Source organism: Grus americana, chromosome 3 (assembly GCF_028858705.1).
Source record: "Grus americana isolate bGruAme1 chromosome 3, bGruAme1.mat, whole genome shotgun sequence".
NCBI lineage: Eukaryota > Metazoa > Chordata > Aves > Gruiformes > Gruidae > Grus > Grus americana.
The window spans coordinates 87,555,592-87,582,049 of record NC_072854.1 but is presented as its reverse complement, the minus strand read 5'-3'; the positions used below and the strand labels follow the sequence as shown (position 1 = coordinate 87,582,049).

At 41.0% G+C, this 26,458-nt stretch overlaps 1 protein-coding gene across 6 annotated transcripts in view; it reads left to right on the top strand.

The window, feature by feature from the left end:
• SMYD3 (SET and MYND domain containing 3) overlaps nt 1–26,458 on the top strand; it is a 425,811-nt gene that overhangs the window by 188,738 nt on the left and 210,615 nt on the right. Inside the window, exon 1 of one of the 6 annotated variants that reach the window (XM_054818823.1) lies at nt 10,577–10,721. The exons of the other annotated variants lie outside the window; for them this stretch is intronic. Within the exon in view, the coding sequence (XP_054674798.1) occupies nt 10,716–10,721 (6 nt within the window). The 5' untranslated portion in view covers nt 10,577–10,715. Of the gene's footprint in view, nt 1–10,576; nt 10,722–26,458 lie in introns of those variants that run through there. 6 annotated transcript variants of the gene reach the window in all.

Genomic DNA, 26,458 nt, shown 5'->3' with positions numbered 1-26,458 from the left:
GTTAAAGCTCATCAAATCTCCTTTATGACTCCTTATATCTCAAGACTCTATTTGCGTCAGATTTAGGGTGTGTGGTTCACTAGTGGCTGCATTCAAAGCAACATACTCCAGACAGGAGACCAGCTGCTGGCTGCTGCCATGCTATGGTGGAAATTCAGGTGAAGAACATCTGCATAAGCAGGGAAAACTTGAATTCCTAGTGCTAAAGGAGATGTCTGAGTCAAGGAAGGGTTTTTCTTTAATAATTACTTAGAAGTACTGGAATTTGCTGCTCATTAATCTCATTAGGTCAGACAAAATGCTTTGTTTTACTGTGATTTGCAGTACAAAAAAAAAAAAACATGTTGAGACATAAAAGGCTAAGCAAAGTGCATGTACTGATTTAAAGAACATAGTTCTTTATTGATTGAAGGACCTATTGCATCCTGGTACCCTTTATACCCTATTTCTCATAACAAAACAGATAAGGAGAGTAATGCAATGTTTTAAATACGACAAAAATGATTAAAGACTGCCTGAAATACTGATTTGAAATTTCGGTACTGAAAACATTTGGAAGCGGCTGCTGTTTCTGTGCATTAAGAAAGCAGGACATTCATTTGTGGGAAAATACACTATCATATCTGTAGATTCTCTGAGTTTTGGAAGTCTGTTGTCCATTTCATGGCCTATATCGTTTGATCGAGGGTTCTGCTGGAAAGATCTACCTTTTAAAGAAATGATCATTTTGACAATGAGCTTTCTTGGGTCTCTACGGTTCTGCTTTGGTTCTCATAATCTGTGCCAGAGTTTGAATGATGAAGCTGTTGAATGCGCGGGTGGGCGTACTCTGTTCGGTGTGTCCTCCGTCACCTCCGGGCACGAGGGTGTGAGTTTGCTGCAGCTGCCCTCTCAGAACCTGGGCCCAAGGCACTGCAAGTAATTAGGTGGAATTTTGTATATTACTATATGCTGATACATTTGAAAAGAGGTTGCTATAACAATGGGATTTTTCAAAATGAAAGCTGTCTGCTGTGTTTCCAGCCTGTCACAACCAAAAGCTAGCCTGGTATGATACACAGCCAGCAACGATAGGCTTTTTTTGGAGGGTTTAGTAACCTGAATTTCTGCTACAAAAAGATTTTACAGCTGTCATATATCTTGATGAGGATAATCTATAGACAATTTATCTCTGTAATCTAATTTGGCAGATTATTTGCTGAGCTGTTTTTTATGTCTTTTATCCTTACATGGATGGTAGGTACAGTAATCCCAATTTGCAATTAATCTTTTTTTTACCAAAACAGAAATTGAACCTGTGCTATGCTAACCCCTGGCTTGGGTGACAAAACGACGTGGTCCCTTCAGATGAAACATTGCCTGCTCCTTTCCTTCTGTAGTGCCTGAGAACAGCAGCCCGTTTTGCAGTCATGGCACCAGCACAGTCCCAAAAATGCACTTGGGGACACATTGCTTGTGTGGCACTGCGACGTGCTCTAGTCGCTACTTTGGACTGTCATATCTTAACCTAGAGAGTTATGTAGCAATATGGAACAATATCATTTGTTGGAGGCAGAGTTGCAGCTTACGTTATTGTCTCCCTAGCAGAGGTCTTCTCTTCTGCTACCACTGGAGAATGTTTCAAGTGGTTAATAGAAAATCCAGTCTTTTTTCTGTGAGCTGGTTTTATATGATTGTCGTTTGCTCACATTATCATGTCAGCTTTTAGAATATTGTCATTCATTTTCCAAGTGGGTGAAAAAGGCAATAAACTACCTTAATTCTTCTTCCTCCCCCTTGACGCACACACAGACGCACCATGCAGCCTTGCAGCCGTATGGCATCGGCGTCGTGTGGGTTTGGGCTGCGTGTACGGCGCAGAGAGGTCAGGAATGTGAGACAGAGCGCTGGCACCGACTTCGAAGAAATTGTGAAACAGTGAGTGATTTTTAGCTGAAAAGAGAGTAGAGGCAAAGTGTTGTGATAGTCTCTGTTTGACAGGTGAATGCTCAGGAAATGCAGTGGGAGGGGGTAGGAGAAGGGTGAGGGGAATCTTTGAGTATAAGACAAACTACAGACAGCTTTGTGAAAAACAAGTTATGAACTAGTCTAGGAAGCAGTAATACACTAGAGAGAAAAGATGTAATAAACCATTTCTGCATTTGAAGAAAGTATCTTTGCTGCTCACCTGAACTCAAGGTTAATTTTGTTTTGAATATTGAAGGAAACGGGGCTTTTCAGATGCCTCTGGCAGTTTGCACGCTAAATCACACCTTAATCAGGGATAATTCATTCAGAAAATCTTATAGGCACAGAAGTCCTGTAATGAGATCACATACTTTTTGGGGGGACATAGTCCTAGTCTAGGAAAAGAGGGCATTAAGCTAATTTTGAATAATTCTGATTTGGCATTTCAGTGGAAGTTGCGTGATAGCTCCGAATGGCAGGTAGGTAAGGGTGTCTGCCAAAACACCTGGGTCAGAGTGTGGAAATGGCTTTCAAGCTGTTCTGCACTCGAGAAACGATAGCTTTTAGTGTTGAAATTCTAATTCTCACAGAGGACAAGAAAAGTTGTAACTGGGAACTTACTCCCACATCCAAAGAAGAAAATGTGGATTTGGACTTCCGGTTGGACTCCTCTCTAATTAGCGTTCTTACAGCATGGAAATGACAAAGGTGGATGCTCTTGCAGATTGTCTCTATCTGAGAGTAGAGAAGAAACATTAAATTCCTGGGAGCATTCAGCACTCCCTTTTGTGCACACATATGCTTGGCAGCTGAAAAAGTGCCACCCTTTTAAATGAGTGTATTCCTAACAGGCAATATCTGATCATAAGATGTACAATTGCAGTATATTATAAGTCGTTGTCACTCTCTTTCCTTAATTGTTTTTTCTTTTTTAAACAAAGGCTATAATAGCAATTTTAGTTTGAAATAATTTTTTTTTTAACACATACTGTTGAATGTACTGAAAATCTGTGGGTAATTAAGTAATGAATATTGGGAAGAAAACATGATCTGATACCATTTGAAGCACTGTGACAAAACAGTAAGCAAACTTTTGTCAACCTATCCGATACATGTTTTCTGTGCTTATACAATAAAAGCTAGACTAGCTTGTGGACTCAGTCAGGGGCAGGAGGTAACCTGTCATCAAGTGAAGAATTTTCTATTTATTGGTTTATTTTTGCCCTTCCACAGAGGCTGGTCGAATAAAGTGTTTTCATCGTGCCCTGCTCACCACTCTGGTGTTTTCAGCAATTTGTGCTCCATCTCTGGGGTTATAAGTGTCAGTCAGCAGCAATAAAGTGTCATTTTTGCCAATTCTGTTTTTATTGAGAGTTCTCAGATATTTAGTGCTCAGTTTCTTGGACCTGTGTCTTGGGTTAGCCATGTGGGACACACACTCAAGAGCTGTGAGAGAAATGTGTGTACCTGCTCCCTGCACAGTAATAATAAAATATAGAGCTAAGGATCATCTCCTGCCCACTGACAGGCAAGTTCAGCTAGCTTGATTTATGTTTCTTGCTTGATGCAAATTTTTGGCCTTTATGATTAATAGGACAGATTGAAAATGTTGTCCAAGTGAACTATTATGAATCAATAGCCAAATAACAGGTGTGTCGGCTTTGTTACTCACAGAAAAATCCTTGCCATTTTTAATAGCTTTCTTCACTTGTTTCCTTTTCAAGGAAAATGGCAAAAATCTGTGATTTTTTTGGTTGCTTAATCATGGTGTTACTGCAAGTGCCGTTTCTCCCCAGCCTTTTGGAAAGCAGGCAAATTAGATCCTGGTCTGGTGTCGAAAGTGCAGACACAGACATACAACAGCTGAGAAGTCCTGCGCTGGGGCAGTCTTACTATACGCTCTCTGCTCTTTAAAACAAGTCCAGGGTGTTTCCTGGAGCCTTTCTGGGAATTTGTCAAAAAATTCCAGTGGTGAGATTGCTCCCGGTACAGCTTCCAGCCAGGCCAGGTTAAGGTGAAGCTGTGTAATGCCCCAATCCCCTTTTGGGTTTTGCAGCAAGCGGTGTGTTGAAGGCTGGGCAGACAGGCAGCTGATAAACATTGAGCAGTTTAAACAGAAATGGGGGGCAGAGGATTTTGGGACTGTGTTCTGCACCTTGACTATTTTGCCATCTTAGGAATTAACGAGCGTATTACCATTCTTCAGTGAGCCCCAGGCTAATAACTCTGTGAGCTTAATTAGCTTCAAGGTAATTTTTTTCCCCCTTTTAAATCAGGCCAATTTTGTAAATGTCAAGCAGTTTGGGACTAAGGAATGACTCATTTTGTGTCATTTTATATCTTTTGGTAACTATGATTATGTCTTTCCTGACTCTGATCCATTAGAAAATTCGAAAAACGGTGCTCTCTTCAAGTTAGGCAAGGTAGTACCACAGCAGCATTTAGTAATCCTTTAAGATTTCTGGAGCCAGAATGGTATTAAGGTCTCATAAAGTTTAAAGATGCACAGTGTAGTGACAATGAGGTAAAAGCTCAAAATTAAACAGGATACTTCAGATGTGTATTGGAAGTTAGAGATGCAACTGGCCTTTTCCCCTTGCTGCGAGGTAGTTTTGGTGTGGGCATCCCGTATGCACTGCCTGCGATTGCCTTTGCAGGATGCATGTGCAAAATTCAGCTGAAGCTGCAGAGCCACTTGTGAAGTACCACAGGGGTGTTATGTTCTGAAAAAGCATGACCAGGAAACAGCTAGAGGAGCTACAACAATGTCTATTGTAGAGAGAACATGATGTGCAATTTAAACATCGGTAGTAATTCATGTAAAAAAAGAAAATACCTACCGTCTGTCTCAGACTCCTGTCTATAGCTTGGATGACGGAGTGGAAGAAATGATTCTGGAAAAGTTTTGTGGGGCACACGGGATAGTCTGGCTTTAGTGCTACAAGTAGCTTAAAAGTTCAGTTGCCAAAATTAGATCTCATAGTGCGGTTTGGACTCTGTTGGGAGAAATGTGAGGAAGGAGATGGGGAAGAAGGGGAAGGCCAGATGGGTGTGCAGCACTGTTTGAGACTGGTGGGCAAAGGGACATTTATGGAATAGGTCTCACTGGTTAGAAGAAATGCTCCCATAGTCTCCCAAAATGGCCATCAACATAGGGAGGATTTCAAGATTTATATTGGAAATGTGCTGGTTGAAAAGGTCGTTGACGAGAGTTGAAATTTACTATTACTACCTGTAGCAAAAGACTAAAACTGATGGCGTGGGAGTGGAATACCTACAAAAGCAAACTGAGGTGGCCTTCCACTGTAATTCTGCGACTCTGAGTTACAACTGATGCTTTCAGAATCCAGAAATATTCATTCTGCAGCATCCCCAAAGTGGGGCCAGAGCAGTGTCCCATAGAAATTATGTCCCTATCTCACTCTAATCTTATGGCAGAAGAGAAAGAGTCAGTAAAAAGACATAAGTCGAGCCCAACCAAAACCAACTAACAAACCACATTAACTAACATTTTAATATTAGAGCAGTTATTAGGTACCAAAGTCATGATCTAGCTTTGAGATTCTGCCTCCAGTTCAAAGCATTTTCTCAAATGAGTGATAATGTCTTTGTCGTGTCTCTGCCCTGCACTCTCATTCTCAGACTAAGTCCAAGTTTGAGGATTTTAGACTAAATAGCTAATGAACCATGTTCATGTTTGGAGTCAGACATTGCTGATGAACTTTGCAGAGAAGAAGTGGTTCTTCACCAGCTTCAGGACATGTGACGCCTGCTGCCATCCCTTAAGCAATAAACGAAGAGGTTTATAACACGTGCTTTATAAGGCATTTTCATAGTGTGCTAGTTTATGTTTCCTTTTACTCTCTCTATTAAATCAAAGTTTTTAAGCTGTTTTCTGTTCAGACAGGTGACAAGTGAATCAGTAAGTAAAGGTACAGATGCAGACAGTTTGATGGCCCATGAAAACAACAGTCCAGGGTACCAACAGCACATCTTATTTATAATTCTGATTTACACGTTGCAAAATAGCGAAAGTTCCTAGGAAGTGTTGCATAGTCTTGGAAGTTTCTTGTTTAAAATTAGCCTTCCCCTGTGTTGCAAGCGAGTGTCAGCAGCTGCTGCTCAAAACATGGCCAAATATGAGGACTGGAATTTGAATTTTGTTTTCACTTTGAATTTTCTCTTCATTATCTGTCAGCACTGCAGTTCTCATGGCCCTCTGCCCTCTTTCCTGTGATTTCTGAATGACTCCTGTCCCTTCGATGGCTGCCTTTGCTTAGATAATGGCATTTTGGTGAAGGCCTGCTCAAATCGTTTGTGGCTTTGCCGCTAATGCACGAAGCGCTTATTAAATCCAGGATGCTCTAGTACAGGGTTTCTTTCCCTGTTCCTACCGAATGTTTCTGTGCACACACATCAGTGCAGCTGGTGCTGAGGACCCACTGTGACCTTCTCGGCAGTCCCTGTGGACGGTCTCTGCGGTTTGGCTTGGTGGTGGGCAGGCACGTGCCACCTGGGCGCGCTCTCCGGGGTGCAGAACTTACATTTTCATCAACTTACATTTTCATCACCCCAATTGTTGCCCAATAGGCTGATGAATCAATATGCCTATAGTAATTTCTGCATCTCCTTACTGTGTGTTAACACAGTAAAAGCTAATTAGGAGTTCAGCAGAGTATGAGATTAGTTGAAATTGTTCCCTCAAAAGTGCATTACTTCAAAATTATTTTCGCTCATTCAGAGTCCTGTGCAGTTCTGAGTGTCCTAAAGAAGTTATTATTGAAGTAATCTGATTAGAATCAGGTAAGAGCTCAAGAACCTGCCATAAATTCTCTTAATGTAATCAGGAGGATGGGATTAGACAGCTTTCCCAGCTGCAGGCTGGTAATGCTCGCACTGAAAGGACAGATGATCTCAAAACAGATGATATTCTGCAATCCAGGGGTAGAGAAGGAACTTCTTGAAGAGGTTTTCATTCTGAGTACCTTAAACTTTGGGGTTTTTTTTTACACTTCAGTGTCCAGTTGCTTCTCCTTTTTTTTTTTTTTTTCATTTTTTCTTTCTTTCTGTGAAAATTTGTTGCTTCTTCAGAGTGTTTCACAGTTTGCCGTGATGGCTGTGGCTTGATGCCAGCTGGGTACACAACCTGACTTGCTGTGAGACAAGACTGGGGACTGTTCCAAATAGCAGGCAACTACAAATATCTGCAAAACAGAGACAGGCAACCTTGCTGCCAGCTGTCTCTGTCTGACAGATGCCATCTTGGGTTATATGTACAGAAGAGAATGAATTAAAAAAAAGTGGGTTTTGGTTTTTTGGGGGGTTTTTTTTGGTTGATTGTAGGGGGTTTTTAAGCCAACTGAGCTAAAAAATCAGAGTTTTGACAGCTTATATAGGATTCAAGAGGGATGCACGCTATGGCTCATGCTTCACTCTTCAACAGATTCACGATCATTGTAGTGATCTTTACACAAAGAAGGTTATTATTCTTATTTATGTTTTGAGAACAAAATAATCTATGTGTAGATGCTCCATAATATAGAAGATGTTGACATAATTATAAAGAAAATTTACTCATTGGAAAGGAGGGAGGAGTTTAACATAAATATGCATTAAATGTGAATAAACACTAACACATGGGAAATTACACTTATCACTGTGTGATGGTGTGTATTAAGACAAAGAAATGTTTTCCAAGTGCTGGAATGTATGGGGAATTCAGTTGCACTTAAAAGTTAAGTAGATTGTTTTAAAAACTGAAACCCAAGATTTTTTTATTATTAAACTATGTTTAAAAAACAGTTAAAACATTTCAGTCTGCCCAGAGTGGGAGATGCTGTCTCATCATCTAATTGTCTACTTCCTACTACACTGGAATCTAATCAGAGGGGCATCTCCCATCGTCTGGGAGAAATGAGTCTAGCCCAGTGCCTAAGCTGTTTGTATTGAAGATAATAATTTATCTGCTACTTTTGTCTCTTTTTTTGGCTTTTGTTTTGTTTTATCTACAAGGATTATTTACAGGAAAGTACAGGAAAGTTCCTACATTTACAACAGGAGCCAAGAGATATATAAAGGCAAGTATATAGCCCTATAGTGTAATATGGGAATTGTCAGGATATTCAGGGTTATACTAAGCAAACTCTATGGGCAGAAGGCTTTAGTGCTGGTTAGTGTACGAGATGGATGCAGTTCTGAAACAGTAGCCCCACTTTATATGTGGGTATAAAGATTTTAAAGAAATATTGGCTGAAATGCAGGTGAGAAAAGCTTCAGTTCCTGCAGGATTGCGTCTAATGAAGAGATCACGATTTCTGAGGATTACGCATCTGTCAGTGCCAGTACCACAACTAGGATGTTTTAGGATGTTTTGAACACTAAATTCCAAGGACCCCAGAGTTTTTTTACTACCATTACTCTGGGCTTGGACTTGGTCCAGACTTTGGATTAAGGTCCATCTCTTGAACTGGCTAGCTCAAACATTTCTGAAGTCTGAGATGCAGAAGCAAAGTGGAATTAGAGGTGTTTAACTTCGGCCATTCTCTGGTGGTCTCTGCAGGTCTCTCTCAAAGGACTGTAAGAGGTGTTTTTCCCGTAGATATCAGTGTAGGAATTGACAGCATAAGGGTATACTATCTCTCTCAAAGCAGTCAGGTGAAGTCACTTTCTGTTTAAAAATTTCCTCTTTCACCCTGAAGTGTTACAGTTCCGCTTATCCAGAAACTCGCCATTATTGCTTGAACTAGCAGAAGTATAGTCCTCTGCGGTGCTGGTGTCTGCAGGGCCGGGAAGGCAATGAAAACTGCAGTCAGTGTGGGATGAAAGCTCCCAGGTAGAGCTGCCTGGTGACTTAGCAGCCGTGTGAGCAGCACTGATTTTTGTCACGCCACAGGCGAAGGACTTGGGCTGGCCTGCTCCTGCTGCAGGACGGGGACAAGGGCAAAAACTGGTGCTGAGGAGGAAAGCCCTACTGAGCTGAGTGAGGGGCGTGAGTGTCCGAGGGGAGCGTGGTCTTTGCCAGAGTGGCTCGCGTGTGCTTTCCCCTCTGTGGGGAAACGTGAGAGACCTCAGTCAGCAGCAGCAGTGAAATGCCACTAGCCGGAAGAGAGAGAAGTGAACAGGCAGAAAAAAATTTTAACAAGTAGTGTCTCTTACCTCTATCTTCCTTTCCTCCTGGGAAGAAAAAATGTAACAATACCCCCAAGCCCTTTGTTGTTCTGCTTGTGTGATTTCTGTTCCTCTGCAGAGGTCAGAGGAGCCGTGGTGGTGGGGCTGGGCGAGAACTGGCAGTTACAGGTAATCCTATTTACACTCGCTCTCCAGAGGATTTAACTTTCCAGGTTAGTTTGAGGTCTGTAATCTAAATGTAACCTTGTAAGGCAGTAACACTGAAAGGAAGGGTGCAGTGGTTGGAGGATGCTGAGCTGCAGAGGGCCACCCCGTGCAGTGGCACTGATACACACAAAGACCCAGGAGGCAGCTGTCCTCCCCGGCACTGGGACGTACATCCCGGTGTGCAGTGTGCTCCTGCTTCAGAGACATCAGCCTCAAAGCTGTATCCTGGAGGTTGTTTCCATACCCTCAGCACGTTGCCTTGCTTGCCTTCTGTTGACAATTCTTCAAATGATGCTATAAGAGCAAATAGTGCTTCTCCCAGACTTCTTTGCTGTTGTCAAAGCAGGTGATGTATGGTAGAGTGGCATGTCTTCTCTGGTGAAATGCATCCTGTTGTTCATGAAAGGCCAGATCCAGCTCTTCCTCCAAAAAACCCCAAAGCCTTCCCATCAGTCCTGTGAATTACACCAGAAGCAGGTTCCAGAAATATGGAGTCTACTGTATGATGCCTGAATTTGTATTTGGTTATTGACTTCAGGATTTACTCTGAATCTAGAGAAGGCCATTTTCTGACATTTTAAGGAGAGAAAAATCAGCTGAGTAAAGCTGAAGGTCCCTGTTAATTCCCTCGCAGGAAGGTGGCATGAAAACTGTGTATTTCCCCTTGGTGCTAAAAGCCGTAAATGATTCCTTCTCAGAAGCGGTGCAGTTCTCCTCCCAGCACTGTCTGCTCAGTGCAGTAGTGAATCTGTAAGCTACATGGTCTGTTTTTTGGTTTGTTTTTTTTTTTTTTTTTTTTTTAAAAAAACCACTTTACTTTACACTAGATATGAATAAGATGTAGAAGGATAATCTCTCTCTATTCCCCTTTCATCTCGGAAAAGTAGCATCATTCAGGATGAGATTCTCCACTTGGGAATCCTTCTTACACAGAGTTGCTTATGAATTCTGGCTTTTCTAATTCATCCAAGGATTATACACACTTTGTCAGTTTTTACTGAGCTCTTTTTGCTCTTGGTATAAACATACAATTCCCATTCATGAGAAAAAACCCAACAACTTTAGGTACGTCTATCCATGGCAAGACCGAATTTTATTATGTGGCATAATTTAACCCTTTAAAGGCAGAGCCTGTGCTTTTATCAGAGGGAGCTGCTTTAATTAAGCTAAGCCAGAAAAATGTGTGTCTTCCATTCTGTTTGAGAAGCGCGAGATTTTGCTTTACGTTGCTTGCAAGACAGGAGACAGCTAACAGCCTGTGCGAACAGATCTTGCTGAATGAGGCGGTTGTAGAAGCAAGTGAGACCTGGATCCCTCCAGCCACACCGCAGCGTTAAACGTGCCAGCAGTGCTGGCATGGAAGGACCTTTCCTTGTTGCTCTCGCGAGGGAGAAGATGACGCTTTTCAACCATTCCGCACTTGCACGCTTAGCATGGAGGTGAGGTTTTGTTTCTAAGCCTCCTGTAGCTCTCAGAGGACAGGGAGTTGTCTGGCAACATGGTGTAGCAATTTATTTGCAGCTGAATCAGAAGTCTACATGCAAAAATCTTATACTTAGAGGCTGTCTGGCAGATTTCTGACATTTCCTGAGGGGGAAAGGAGGTTTCTATAAGCCTTCATAGATTTCTTCGTTTAACTTTACTATTGGAGACAGCTCCACAGATAAAATCTTTTATTTGTATTTTTCAAAGCTCTGTATGTGAAAGATAAATCAATACAGAAATTGATTATATGGAATATTTAAGTAACATTAGTTACACATATTTCATTGCTAAGCATTGTGTACAGAATCTGATTAAAAGATTTAGAGTTAAAGAATAAAACAGGTATTGTTTTGCATTAATGATTATATCACAGAAGCTATCTGGTAGTTAAGGTTGAAGTGATGCCTGAATTTAACTCCTAAATTCTAGCATATATAACTTGTTTTTAAAAATCTGTATTTTGAAGTTTCAGTTGTATAGTCTCAACCTTGAATTTTATTTAAAGTAGTGGCTGAAGAATAGCTATTCATCCATAGTTGTTTCTTCTAGATTTGGAAGAAGCTGCTTAGAAGTTATTCATAGAGTTTTGAAAATCCTGGCCACTTTAAAAACACAATTTCCAATAGAATTTTCTCAGCATGTGAAAAATGCCAGAATTTGTACCTTTGATCTACCTGAATGCTTTGCTGTTGTTGTATAGGCAACACACAAATTACAAAATGGATGTAGAGCCAGCTTTCTGGTTCTGATACATGTATACCTCTTCCCAACTTTTCTCAGTCAAAACCAAACAATCTTACAAGCTCCCTGCCTGGAAACATCAAGGTGCCATTAGCAACATTTTGATCTGTCCAAATCTAAACTTGCACAAGACCTAATGAGTTTTCAGCCTGAAACTCCAGGTCCAATCCTGAAATTTCTGTGCCCATTTTTAGTTTACAAGGAAGCTAACCAGGGTGTGTATGTTAATATCATAAGCCCATGCGAAATCTGGACGCCCAAATGCTCAGTTACTATGCACTGAAGGATTTTACTACTGGCATTAGGTGAGGAACACTAACTTACTCCAGCTGAAGATGTCAATCCATATATTCACTGTCTGTTGAAAGTATTTTCCTGAGCCAGTCCTGCACCGTTGTGGACGTAATCTCTGGATGTACCTGTATGACTTCATGAATATTCTGTGTCTTAATTGGGTTATAGCAATGTCTGCTATGTGACTGGTGGAGTAAATTCGCTGTATACATAAACTGGTTAATTAATAGTAGAAATGTTATGAAACAAGTCTTGCAGTAGTACAGTGGACCGACCTTCTGCTTTAGGTGTGATGACACATCTCTGATCTATGTAGGAGAGCAGCAGAGCTGTGCATCATGCCACCACAGAGTGACATGGAGGAGAGGGTCTTTTAAGTCCCCAGGTCCCCTGGTCAGAAGGGGAAAACAGTTTTTACAAGTCATGAGAGGAGATTTAGCTTCTCCTTTTCCTGCATTTATACCCGCTGGTGTGCGCACAGCTGTACGGTTCTTCTGTTTAGGCCCCGGGCTGTTAGATCTTGCGGTGGCCTCCTGCCGCTGGGCAGAGCGATGGGAAGGACTGGCGCAGGTGGTTCTCGATGTTTCATGTCTTTGGGTCCTGGATGCTCATTCCTGCTCCGTCAACAGCTGAAGCCATCTCTGTATCGGCCGCTGCCCAGGCAATCAGCGGGTCCTGCTGATGACCGCTGTGGCTGATGAATTCTGTTGGGAACCACATATGGAGGTTTTGCAGGCTAGAAGTGACTTGCTGACTGCACTATGCAACTCTGCTGGAAAGGGGTTGAATTTTTCTTATAGTATATGCTGTGCCACATGTTTTTTGTGTGTATGATTAAAAAGCTTGTAGCCAGCCTTTCACAGTGTGACAGACGCTAGGGAGTCACTAACTTTTTATACATCTTACAACCATCCTTCAGTCTCGTGGAAGGCTACTACTGACAGAAAACCCCAAAGGGTTTTAAAGCTCAGAGGAATGATCTAGTGCCTTTTGATATAGAAGTCATTGGTTTGGTGGAATTAATTTTTTATGAAGAAGGATAATCCTGTATTTGATGTTCAACTCAATCACTGGCTTGCATCCATTTATGCATGGTCCATGTGAGGCTTTGTAGTTTGAACGTGTTATCTGACTGGATTGCACATGTGCACGGATGAGCTGACATCCTCTTTCTCAGCTTCTGGTTGAGAAGAAGCTCGTTTCTTGTTGAAGGTGTTGGGTTGATGACTTTTAGAGTAAAGGGTAGGAATAGCCAAGTTCATCGAAGCTTGTGGACCTTGAAACTGACCCAGAAAGATTGCTCCAGGTGTGTGCAGGGTACTCTTTTGACTAATAGCAGTTCTGTTTCATTCATCAAACCAGAGCATCTGTTTACACAATTTTTATCCTAGTCAAACACCAGTGTCCAAATATTTCAAATCTTTCTGTATCCATGCGATGTAGGCTGTCATATGCCAGACCTCCAGTTCTGAATATCTCTGAATTGGGGGACCTGTCTCTAACTGGGCTTTTCATTTTGGGTTTGTTTTTAAGCTTTGTGAATACATCTTTTCTAGTATATTTTTTTGAAGTACCATGCTATATTTTAGAAGAAGGAAGATGGTTATAATGAAGGGAGAGGAGGATGGGATATAATGCAAATACTGAAATCAACATATGCATATGGCTACAAATGGCAGTGTTCCTGGAAAGGCAAGTAGACATGCCTCAGGTGACCAATGCACCTTGAGTAACAAAGTAAGCAAAAATAAACAACTTTCTTCCTGCAAAGATATTTTACGGTTCTACTCAAAACAAACCAGCTTAAAAATCCTAGTATTTTTACACTGGGAGATGCTTTCCCACACACTTCAGCCTTTTATTTCTTTTGACTCGGGTGGTGGAACCAACCATCTGTCTGAGGCATGTGACGTGTAGAAAGACAGAGCACAAAATCATTTTTCTTTTTGGTGGTAAGTAGTCCAAAATAGTCACTGAAAGTGATTAAGGAACAAAGCGTGAATCTTGCAAAATGATACATGTTTATGATGATGCAAAATGGTACAACTATTAACTATGAGAGAGGAAGTGAAAATCTAGCCTGTAGGTCCCTTGATAAATAATTCCACAGAATTATGTATTGCATTATAGCACAGTCCTGACCCAATGGACGCAACAGGAAAATTCCTAGAGAATTCAATGGACCCTGATTTTCATACACTGTTCTTTGAGAGCTATGTAAAAAGCAGTTTAATACACTCTAGCTGTTGCAAAATTAGAGATTTAGCCTTGCTTTTGTTTTCCTAATTAAGTTTTTACAATTTAAGTGACATTTTTTAGTTTTCTAAATTGTCAAGAGTATTTTGATAACTTTTTGATAAGACATGAGCAGAAGCAAAAGTCTGGGTTCGCTTTGCCAAATATCTGCTCATTTGTAGTTCTGGACTTGAATAGTTTAAGGCAAACTCTTGGTATTTTCCCCTTTGTCATCTGCAATACAGCAAATGCAAAAGAGCTGAGATTAGGAAACTTATTATATGATAAGAACTCCAACAATTATTGTTGGGTTTTCAGTTCTTAATGCTCCCTTCTATTTCCTATGAAAATTAACATGTTCAACAATTTACTCCCTATTGAAAGTCTAGTATTTGATAGTTTAGACAGAGACTTTCTTCTTCTGCACTATGCAGTTTCTCTTCCTATACTAGAATCTTTAAAATACTCAGTTGGCAATTCCTGTTATAGTTGCTTATTTGGACCAGGCAAATTGCCGAATAAAAGGTTTGTAAATTATCTGCTTTATATTTGTGCTGTCCTCAAAGGACTGAAATTTGCTTTGGGGAAAAGCAAAGGACCAAGTAATAACATTTTCTTTTTTAAAGCACTGCCAGAAACTTAATTTCAGAGAGCTTTTTATTATTAAATTTCCCAGCCTTCCTTTCAAGCACTTTATTAGGAACATGGCTCATTTATTTGGGAGGGGGAGGAAAGCATTGAAGAAGGGGGAGATGAAGGTGAAAAGCAAGCTCATTAATTCATATTGTGATCTAAGTGTAGTGTTCGTCTTGGCAACAATTTCAGTTTTCTAATGTGCAGTCGTGAAAGACTGATTTTAACACGGAAACTTTAAAGAAGTGGGGAAATTGTTTCTCAAATAACTTTTTTTGAAGCTCATTTATATTGAAATTTTGAAGGCCTTTGGAATTTTTAAGTGGTTCTCCTAGAGCAGGTGAAAAAGACCTTTGCTGATTTATCAGAGGGAACAAGAGAAATCAAACCTTTGCTTGTTTTAATTACAACCTAGATGCAGCTTTGAGCACCGGGCTTGAATCTGATGCTGTTAGAAAAGTGAAGGGGAGTCTAGGTAGGAGATAGAGTGTCAGGAAGAATTGATCCTGCTTGTGGGTTGTGTTCTGCAAATGACTTTTTGTTCATTTACATTCAAGGCTTAGCAGATGGCACCTAACATTTAAGAAGGGACCATTTGTTTCCAGCCTGCAAAATAAAGCTGTCCTGGTAAGGTGCAACAGAAGAGGTCAGTGGCTGCTATTAGTTATATAATAAATGCATAAATTTACTTGGTAAAAGACAGAAATGCTGTGAGCCCACTTAAAGGAAGCTTAGGTGTGGGGGCAACCCAAAGTCTAATTTTGGCAGTGACACTTGAGAGCTGACTGGAAACTGGAATTCCCATTCCCCAGGAGAGCTGGACATTTTGAAATTTTCCATCATTGTAGTTTGAGGCAAAGTCTGGCAAAATTAGCATTCTATGATATTCTGGTTTACGGGCATAGAAACATTTCAGGTTTAGTATTGTCCAAAGAAATGAGAACGCTCTTGCTTTTTCTACTTACATGTTTACCAAACCTAATCTGATTAAATTAAAATTTTCAACAGCAACCAGCTCTCTCGAGAAATGCCTTTGCTATTTGATTATCTGGAGACTGAGGACACGTCCCTCTGAGGAAAGGCTTTAATTTTCTGCCCATTTAATGTAACTATTTTGCTGCTCTTTCTACTAACCATCCAAGCTGGAGCTCCGAGGTGTTGGCTGTCCTTTTCCAGCAGCTGTTTCTGTAGTGTGTGGCTCTTGTCAAGGAAAACATGGAATAAATTTCCAATTTCCTTAGCACCATGAGATGTTTCTAGCTTCCTGAAAACATGTTGAGGCATGAGCAGAGCTCTGAGAAGCCATGTGTGTGTCTGGTGCTTTTAGAACTTGAGATTAGGAATGTTCTTCTCTGTTACCCTACTTTTTCTTTCCTTTAACTCTTTCCTCAGAAAACTTTCTTGCTGCCTTATTTATACAATTTGTCAAGCCTCCTTTTCTTGTCACTGATTTTTTCTTTCACAAGGTTGAGTTTTTTTAACAGCCTGATTTGTATTTTGCATGCTTTTTCTCTCTGACTGCGTGGCATAATCCTTCAGCAATTATTTTGGTGCAAGGCTAAGGACAGGCTTGCTCTACAGCAAGTGCTCTTGTCTAATGGGAAGGGATGTGTCTGCAATGGCATCTAGGTGTAGGGAGCAATGCAAATGATGTATTTCTTCCAGGTGGCACATCGCGTTATTTGTAGGCTAGGGGAGCGTGACAGCACAGATTTGAAGGAACACACCATAGTGTTTTAGAAATTACAAAAATAATAACAGTCAGCTGACAGGAGGCAGCTGGAGCAAGGCAGAACGGGCACATCCTACTTTTCTGTGTTGCAGAGAGCTTGTGTGGGGCACAGCAGGAGACAAGCTGTCAGGCGTACCTTCAGGTGTTGGAGAGACGCACCATTACAGTGTTAGTGTGAAAAGCAAAAAAGCTGTTGGCACTTTTGCAAGAAATGAAGGGGAAGAGAACTTGCTGCTGCTATTCAGAAATGCTAAAAATGCCACAAACCCAAATGTGGATGTTTGCTGCAGAGAACCACAAAGTGTAGGATAACAGTCTGGTGCTGATATGTAATGTATAGGTGGTAGTTTTCCTACTGTAAATCCAGTCCTGTTTCATCAAGTTTACTGCCCTGGCCTTCACCTTTCTATGAACTTTTCAAGCCCCACCTAAGCTGATGTGGCTCTGGTGGGGGGGCACTTCCAGGACTTTCCTGCTAGACATGTTTTTTCTTATTTTCTTCTAAAATTTATACCTGTGTGTCTTTTAGCTTAAAGCCCCCTTTGGACTGTTTAATTTGCCTGGTAAATGACCAGACAAGAATACTGTCCTTCCTCTCCTGGTCTTGCCAGGGTAAAAGGTGAGGTTGTTGAGTTGTGTTCCATCAGAAAGTTATCTTGATAATTTTGAAGCCTATTTCTGGGCCTGTTCTGGTTGGAAGGACTCTTTCTGGAACATGGTTGGCATTGTACATAGTATTTCAAAGGAGGAGCTCTCCTAAGGGCCTTTACCTTGGGCATTAATATTCCCTTACTCTTCTGAGGATACATCACCTTACGGGTTTACTCTTCATGGCTGATGATTTGCAGACATATCTTCTACAAATACACTTCTCCCAGCGTAGCTCCTCCAGCTGACAGCCTTGTAGTTTATAGCAGAAAGGCTTGTTATTAGTTCCAAAGCTTCTGACCTTGCAAACCGCTATTAAATTTCATCCCATTTCTATTACCCCTCCAGATAATCCAGCTCTTGCTGTGTGAGCCCCCAATCCTCCTTCTATTGACAAGGCCTCCAGACATTTTCTCACGAAATTTATTTGTTTGCTTTCATATTTTTGTGCCAATGTCATTAATACTAGTATTAAGTGAAATTGGTCCCAACTCCAGTCTTCGAGGGTTTTCATTATTAACCTGCCTGAGGTTTAACAGTTTCCCTCCTGCTGCTGGCCATATGTTCCTTTAAAAGGCTGTAGGTGAGAAGCAGAGGGGAAGCCTGCCCCAGCCTCTGCACCCCCCTTTCAGTGGATGCCTTTGGGGCGCAGGGCAGGCTGCCCTTTCCCCGAGCACCACTGGGGAAGCCCATGGAGGAGAGGCAGGTGGAGCAGAGCTGATAAGCTGCTGGGAGAGGCAGAGAGACACCACCAACCTTTCGGGATGGCAGACAGAGGTATATGAAAGTGCATCAAGAAAGACTGTGTCGGATTTGCTTTGATCCAGGAAATGAGCAGATATTGCTCAGCCCGTCTGGACAAAAGCACCTGCCCTGCAAGGGCACGGAGGCTGGGGGAGAGACTTATTTGCAGTCCCCCTTGCTTGCAATCTTCCACCCAGCAGAGCTAAGGATATGTATTTCTTCTGTTTATAGCATTTACTGCTCTAGCTGGCGTTCACACAAAACTATTTGCTAAGATATTGGGGTACTCGCATTAGGCGATAGATCTCGGCACTTTCTTCTAAAACCTTGTGTTGATTTGAGGTCTGCTACAGTTATGAAAGAATTAAAAAAATAAAAGAAAAACTAGAAAGCTGAGAAATAACCTCTCTTTCACCAGGCAGTACAACGTAAGGCATTGTTCCAGATCCGACTAAAGGTATCTTAACAACGCAGCACCTGCATAGCCTTGCAGTGCCAAATGTGCTAGTTTAGCGCATTTCATTTGTTAATTTATTGATGATCATAGACATTTGTCTTTTTGGAAGAAATAAATTGTTCAGGATAACAATAACCACTGATGATATCCATTTCTGACTTAGTTCCAATGGTCAGAAATTATGTAGAGAGACTATGCTAAACACCACCTTTTGTGGGCAATAATTGTTATGATTAAAGTGTATTTTCTTTTGTTGCAACACTCATGAACATGTTAAAGTTGAGAGACCATGCTGATGCCTGTGCTGATACTTAACCACTTTGCATGTTCACAGCCTTGTACAAACATTAATGAACCAATGTAAACAGTCATTTTCATAATGTGGCTTAATATAATAAGGCATTGTGAACCTTGCTTCACCTCTGTATATTCAAGGGATTGTAACTTGTACCCTTTTGCATGTGCAATGAAGGCTATACCCATCATCTACCCTCTCCCATCCATCCTTTTCCTGTGCAGTTCCCACCAAAGGAGGGAGCAGCTTTGATTTCAGACAAGGCTCCAAAGAGACCGGGTCGTAATTCGTCTGGCTCACTTCCAACTTTCTGGATGGTGCCAGTTTGCTCCAGGCTTCCTCTGTGCCATATCATAGCAAATCCTTTTTTTTTTTTTTGTTATTTGGGAGTGTCGATTTCCCCACATCTGGAACTACCACTGGCATTGCACTGGCAGGGATAAAAGCCCACCTGCATTTCAAAAGTGCATGTCTGCTACATTGTCTTACACGCTTGTCAGCAGGAAAACACTGCCTGTCTTATTCTTGTTTTACTTTTAAAATGCTACTTATCCTTTTGCTTCAAGTTAGAAATACGTACATCTATTCCAGCAGCATGAGTTCAAATAGCTGTATTTCAGATATTAAGAAGTGTGCGCTCTGAGGACTTGCAAGAGCAAGTGAAATTAGCAGACTAGAATGAAGTCAGGTAAAATACCGAAGGGCTCGAGTCCATTTAGGATTACAGCAGAAAGCATAATATGAGGGCCAGCTCTCCCAGCTGTTGAAAGTGTACTTGGAGATTGCTGAGAGGAGAAGATACCAGCAGATACTTTGCCTCCTACCAGCGGTGCTAGTCGGGACTCCCACAGCACCTGTTACAAGCTGAAGTAATCCTTACTGGGGGTATCTCTGTACGGTACCCACCTGCACGCAGGGAACGGCTTTTGTAGCCAAACTGGCCGCATCCTGTAAAACTAGTGGGTTTATTGACTCCACAGCAAGACCAGGCTCCTTTGCCTTCAGGGATGGTTAGCTTCTTGGCCTGAAAGATTAAGGAGAAAGGTGCGTGTCAGTTTTAATTTTATTATGCTGCTGTTAGACTACAGACTTCCACGCTGGCTAAAATGTGATGACTTGAGCAGAAAGAATTCAAGGTTCTCTCCTGCAGTTTGTTGAGGGGAGACAAGCACCTGACAGCTGATACAGTTAAGCATTTGCAGCTTAAAGGTGTAGACCCTGAGCGCTTCTGAAGAGCAAACAGGAGTTGAATTATTTACGTTATTCAGTGCAGATGTCTGGCTTTTAGTCTCATCGTTCATCATTGCTCAGCAAGCACCTGGGTTCATACATTGCATCATAAATATTGCAAAATGAATATGCAATTTTATATTCCTTGAATATGACTCTGATTCACAGCCACACAAAAGCTGTGGCCTATTACTTGTTAGATATATATTGGAGAATGATGGTTGAACCCAATTATTCCTGAATAAAAGAGATTTCTTTACTTAATAGCCCCTGTGCCAGCAGGGAATTGTGCTCTTTTAGACTGGACGTAGGCATGCCAGGATGTCTGAGAAGAGCCTCACTGTAATGTTACTTAAGTTAAATGATCAGATGAACAAAAGCAGGTCTGTAATTTGTTGTATGTTCTCACTTTGAAAGCATAAACTTTAAGTAGTCTCATTCATGCTGATAGCTACAGTGATGCGCTCAAGACCTGAATATGGAGCAGGACTAGAATTCCACAGGTCAGAAGTGCAAAACTTGTAGGAAAAAAAAAATTCTTTTTGGGAAGAAAGGTGAACGACTCCAGATCTATGTGGATGAATTATCACCTCCAAAACAGACATTAAGAAGTTGACAAAAAGCCTACAGCAAATGGAAAGCACAGCTTTGTTGTCACAGTCAGGAAATACAGGGGTAAAATTAAATCGCCAGACTGGTTTAAATCTTGCAAAAGAACTGCGAAGAGTATTTTATGTATAACAATAACAACAGAGAATGAACAACTAAAGAAGATATGGAGCTACTATGATGAGAAGTGGGTTAGGATTAGTTTAGGCTAATAATCAAGATAACGAAGACTAATATTGAACTCTAGGTAAGGACTGTGATGGTGAACACAGGACACCTCCCGGAGTCGGAATGACCATAGCAACATCAGAGGTCAAAGCATGTAACAAAATTTAATTCATTCTAATAGAAAAGTGGATGATATCCATCCCTTCATTCTGAACAAATTAGCACATGATTATTGGTAGCAAATTTGTTTCATAAAATATTGATTTGTTTGTACGTTCTTAATTATTTGTTAGTAGTGATTTCAGCAAAAGGTAGAATAATGCTGATGTGTTGGTGGCAAAACTGGAAGTCATCAGCAATAGAAATGAAAAATAAGGTCATGTTGTTCATCAATCAAGAGAAACTGGGATAAAAGAACCCTAGAATAATTTAGATTGAAAGAGTCCTCCAGGGGATCATCTAGTACAACCGCCTGTTCAAAGCAGGTCTAATTAGATCAGGTTGCTCTGGGCTGTGTCCAGTCAAGTCTTTAATACCTCCGAGGAGGGAGATCTATAACTGCTCTGAGCAACCTGTTTCAGTATTTCACCACCTTGTGGTAAAGAAAAAAATAAATCCTTACATCTAATTGGAATTTCCCACTTTCCAACATGTGTCCATTGCCTCTTGTCCTACTGCTGTGCACTGCTGAGAAGTCTGGCTCCGGCTTCTCTGTATCCCCCTGTCAGGTAGCTCAGGAAAGGAAACCAGATCAACTTGAGTTACAGTGGTCGGGGACAGATAACAAGAACTGTCTATGAAGTGGGAGTCACCAGCTCTAGTGATTTCTACCAGTCTGGAAATGACTGACCAGTACGTACTGGTGTATACTGCGTGGCCGCACCGTGAGCCACCAACACCAACGGCTAGTGAGATGCTGCCACAAAAAGGCAAATGCACTCTTGAAATCCATGAGCTCAGGAATTTCCATGGATGGTTTTTAAATGTAGCTCAAGTGCTGTTAGAGATGGATGAAATCAAACTGGAGCAGGTACCAACCAGGGCTATGAAAATGGTTGATTATGGGGAATGGGGAGGAATAAGAGAGTTTGATTTGTCCAGACAGGTCGAATGAAGACTTTGAAGGGTATCCTATGGCGCTCTGTTAGTGCATTAGCACTAACAGGTATAAATGGGAAGGGGTAGATGAAGACTGTTAATTAGAAAAAGGTTTTAAACATGAAAGCGGTGAGGCTTTACAGCAGTATTCAGAAAGAGCATTTGTAAAAATACGTGAAACACAAAAGAACCCAAACTGACTTTGACATGAGTGTCGCCGGGGGCAGCCTTTTGCTGAATGTTCCGTTTGTTTTGTCAGGGTAGACAATGCGTTCAGGAGCAATTTGCCTGTTATTTCAGTACACGCAGTAGTGTGGGCAAGTTTACATTTTGATTGCTCCTGTCATGCCCCGGTACTTTCCGAGCACACGGACAGGATAAGCAGCATGTGCGCAGTTGGCTTGGCAAATCCCAGGTGCTCCCGGTGCCTGCACGCGTGCTCTGGCCTTGGCTTGTGTACGTGCCGTAAGACTTGACGCACCATGGAAAGGCCGGGTTTACTGTGCGAGCGTGCGCACCCTCAGCGCAGTGAGCCTACGTTAGGTCGGGGGCTTTGCCAATGTGTTACCCCACTGGGCATGAGCTTTGCATGTGCGTTTCTGCTGAGGAAATCCAAGATAAAAATACGACAGCTCGTAGGAAGGAACATTGGTGAAAGAGATTGTATAACTTGTACTCAATGTTTACCCTGGGTCTCTGTGCTTTCAAACCCAGTTCTTTCTTATCCTTGAGCAGTCACAGTATTTTTTCCATAACTAAACAAAAATAACCATTTTCTTAGAGCGTTGACTGATTTTTTTTTTCCAATTATATGTTTAATTTGGCAGCGTTATGTGCTCTTACAAGGAATTTAAGCCAAATCATGAAACCAAAAGTTGAGTTAGTGCTTGTTAATCCTGCTAAAAGTTTTGTTTTGGACAGCCTGGTTCTGAAGCAAACTAAATTAAAGTGAATTCCAGCTGAGAGCTGGTTCTAGTATTTGTTACAGCATTTCTGTATTTTATATTTAACTTTAAAACTGTTATGTATTTTGTGACCATAAATGGGATAGAACAATGTGAGGGCATTGATGTAACAGAAAGACATTTCAGTGTAAAATAACAGGTTACCGTTAAGTGTATCTGGAGTAACAAAGAGAGGGCTTAGAAAGACTGCAGAAATAGCAATGAGAGGCACTGAGTGACATGGGAGTTCAAATTAAGGAAAAGCATGGAAATATTAAAGGGTATTGAAGAGAATTTTTTTGGAACAGGAGAGTATTAAGGAGGTTATCAGTAGAATAGTTTCTTTTCCAGTATTTAAAAATCAAAAGCAGGCAGAAGAAAATAAGAGTGCTGGTGAGAGGTGGACTGAACAATGGTTTGGAAAAGCATATGCTGCTAAAAAAAAAAAAAAACAGAAGCAGCCTACTCAGAAAGGGGATGTCTGACAGATAATCAACTGATGTTTGCATCAAGGTCAGTCACCGACAGTGACTGCAGTGTCTCTAAGTTTTTAGATAAAAAAATCTTTGAACTAGATTGATCCATAGGAGTATTTACACTGAATTAATGGAACTGCAAACTGGGTTGTATGAGCCCCTGTTCTTTTGGTTTAGATCAGTTTTTGCCTAGCAAAGCTCAGCATTATCGTATTTTTTTGTCATTGGCAGGTTTTATTAATGTGTGAAGCTAAAAATAATGGCATATCTACTGCATTTCAAATGTCACCTTTTAGCACAAGCACAGACTTTCAACCCCACTAACCACTGAGCTTCTAAAATTATTTGTTACGATGAGTGATTTTATCCAAAGCATAGACTGGACAAATCCATACAAATTTGCCAGCTTCTGGAACAAAACTTCCATCAATTTCTTGTAATGTAATTGTGCATATGATCGCAGCTGTTATTATAACTGTTTCTAAATAGTCTTTGTGCTGGTAAACACAAACAAGTGTGTGATGTTTGGAGAAAGGTATGTTTTCGAAAATGAAATCCGGAGCTGTTGCGTTGCCATACGGGGAAAAGCTGAAAGCAAGGGCATCGACGGTGCTGCAGCTTTCATGTACCTGCTTTCATCTCAACACTGATGACTTCCAACATGAGGGAGGGGAACTTGTTTATAGGGAAGAGATGCAGATTGTCTAAAGCTAATCAGCTGAGTTTGTATCATCAGAAATAATTGTTGCAATACACATGAGAACTTACCCAGATTAAGTCAGACCTGTAACAGAAATCCAGGTATTACTTAAAGATCTATTGCCAGGAGGAATTTCCCTGTCCACGTTCCCTTCTGAATTTGAGGCCAAAATCTACAGTCCTGGGTCCAGCAAAACTTAGTTCATCATCTGTTTGGGTAAGAATTATAGAATTTTGCCCCATAACTTAAAGACATTAGGGAATTTTAGAAAAGAACTGAAGTACATTGTTATGGTAAATGTTCAGGGGTAATGAGAACCCACAGAGATCTACATTTAATTTACAAACAATTTTTCATTTTTAATACTGTTGATCACAAAAGTCATTGGGTTTGATATAAGCCTTTTTAGTCTTTACCAGTATCTGCATAACAGTTGTTCGCACTTTATGGATGGAGAGAACAACGTGATTGTTGCTCTTGGGTAATAAATGAAGTTCTGACTCATCATCCAGTAACTGAGTGGATGCAAGCTCATTGATGTTTATTTGTTTTTAGGGACCACTTAAATCTGTATTTCTTATTGTTATTTGTGGAAAATTATGTTTAAGAGATAGTGCCAGAACTGGATTAAATGTTTTTGAGTGCAATGAAATATGCTGAAAAGAATTGCTTTCTTTGAGCACCAAAAACTTGTCCAAATGCCATTTAAAAAAAATCGGTGAAAGTTTGATTTCAATATGCTTTTGATTAGGCCACAGTGTGTAACATGTTTGAAGTTAGGTGCATCTTAAACACCTTTGAAAGCTGGAACACTATGTTTAGGAAGTGAACAAAAGCAAACTTTCTAGGCAGTAACTCTTATTATTGTGTATGAAACTTAGGTGTAGCCAAGTAGATCACTTATAGTATATGTGGGGGCTGTTTGTGAAACAGAAATACAATATCGTCTCAGAGAAATAACATATACACATTACATAAATATATACCAAAACAGAATTTAATGTTGAAGTATTTATCCTTGTTGTCCAAAGGAATGCATACTTCTCTGTGGGCATAGGTAGGAGAAATCAGCTGATAGGATCTATTCTGGGCTCAAAGGAGGGTGTTAGTTTTAATAAGAGATTTTTGGTAAAGCCTAAATATTGCAGATTTCTATTGGGATTACAGTAGAAGACAGTGGGAATTTTGAAGGAGAACTACAAGGATGCTCGTTACTTGTGACAGGGAAAACTTTTCTGCGGATATATGTTATTGTGCAACAGTCTTTGCCTTTTGACCTCAGTGGATGTCGACATTGTTAATGTGATTAACATGTATATATAGAAACCTAGAAGCTGGAGACCCTCCTTTGTGAATTTAGAAACCTGTAGCAGTGCGGGTTTGTCGTGCTTGTTCAAACCGTACGGAAACACTCTCATTTCTTGCAGGTGATAAATGAATTATAGGCTGTTGACCGAAAGCATATCCATGCGTCTTGTAGCCTCGTTCAGCTGTGTCAGGGGTTTGTATGATGAGCTAGCCGTTTAATGAATTACTGGCTTCAAAGAGCAAACCAGGAGAACACCTACAGTCTCTGTGTTGTTTTCCCCTCTTTCTAAACCCAGTAAAACTATAAGTTTTGCTGATTTCTTGAGGTTGGCAAAGGCTTTTCAACAGCTCTCTATAAATCATTGAGAGTAATGGGCATGGCAGGATTCAAGCCAGTCATTTAAGTGATGCTCAGGGGCATGGCATTAGATCGCACTCTTTTCTTTTATTGTTGTCGTATGAAGGCAGCAACTGTTGCACAAATGGAATTGTTGTACAAATAAATTCTTGAGGACAAATCCTGGCCATGTTTCTGTAGCCAGCTTGAAGCAGAACTTGTCCAGTGTGCATGAGGGAAGAACAGGACTTGAGATGCTATGAAAACGCAGGTCTGGGAAGGCTGTGAAGCAGCTTTTCCTTCCCTCCAACTGCTTTGTGAGTTCAAAGAAGAATTCAAATTTTTCCAGTTCCCCGAGGACTCAGCAGTGTTCATCACTCCCCATGATGACCTCCTGCAGACCTGTTTGTCTGTGCCGCTTGGAGCCTTCGCTGGCACTTGCTGGCACCTTTCTCGGGCGCAGGAGCGGAGCCAGGGTGGCGCGAGGCCATGGGGAGCTGCTTGCCCGGGGCTGCTGGAGGGGGCAGAGTTTGTCCCAGAGCAGTGAGGCTGAGTGCCTCAGGGCACCTTTCGGTTTCACATGGTAAAATGTGTTTCTGAATACTAATTACCAATTACAACTATTTCAATGTCTGCTGAGGGACTTAGCTCAAGGGGAACAAAGACAAAAAAAGACGGTAATAATTTCAAAAGAGTACAAAGGCCACATTTTTTAGCAAAGCATTTGGCTTACTTTACATTAAACATGCCCTCAAGTTCCATATTTATTTTTAATATATTACTCCTCCAGCTTCTCTTCTTCCACAGTGATTTTCCCTTGCTAAATTACATCCACTCAGCTTTCCTTGTCCCAAACAGAGCTGTCAATCTTAAAGATTAAATTGGCATCATCCTTTCCCAAGCCCCAGCTGTCCTTGGCTTCCTTCAAGTTCTTGTCAGTGCAAACAAAAAGTATAGTGCACTTGTACCCATATATTTTAAAATCTATACTGATTTTCTTTCTTTTGGATAGTACCCAGTCTATCACAGTGGTCAAAATTGT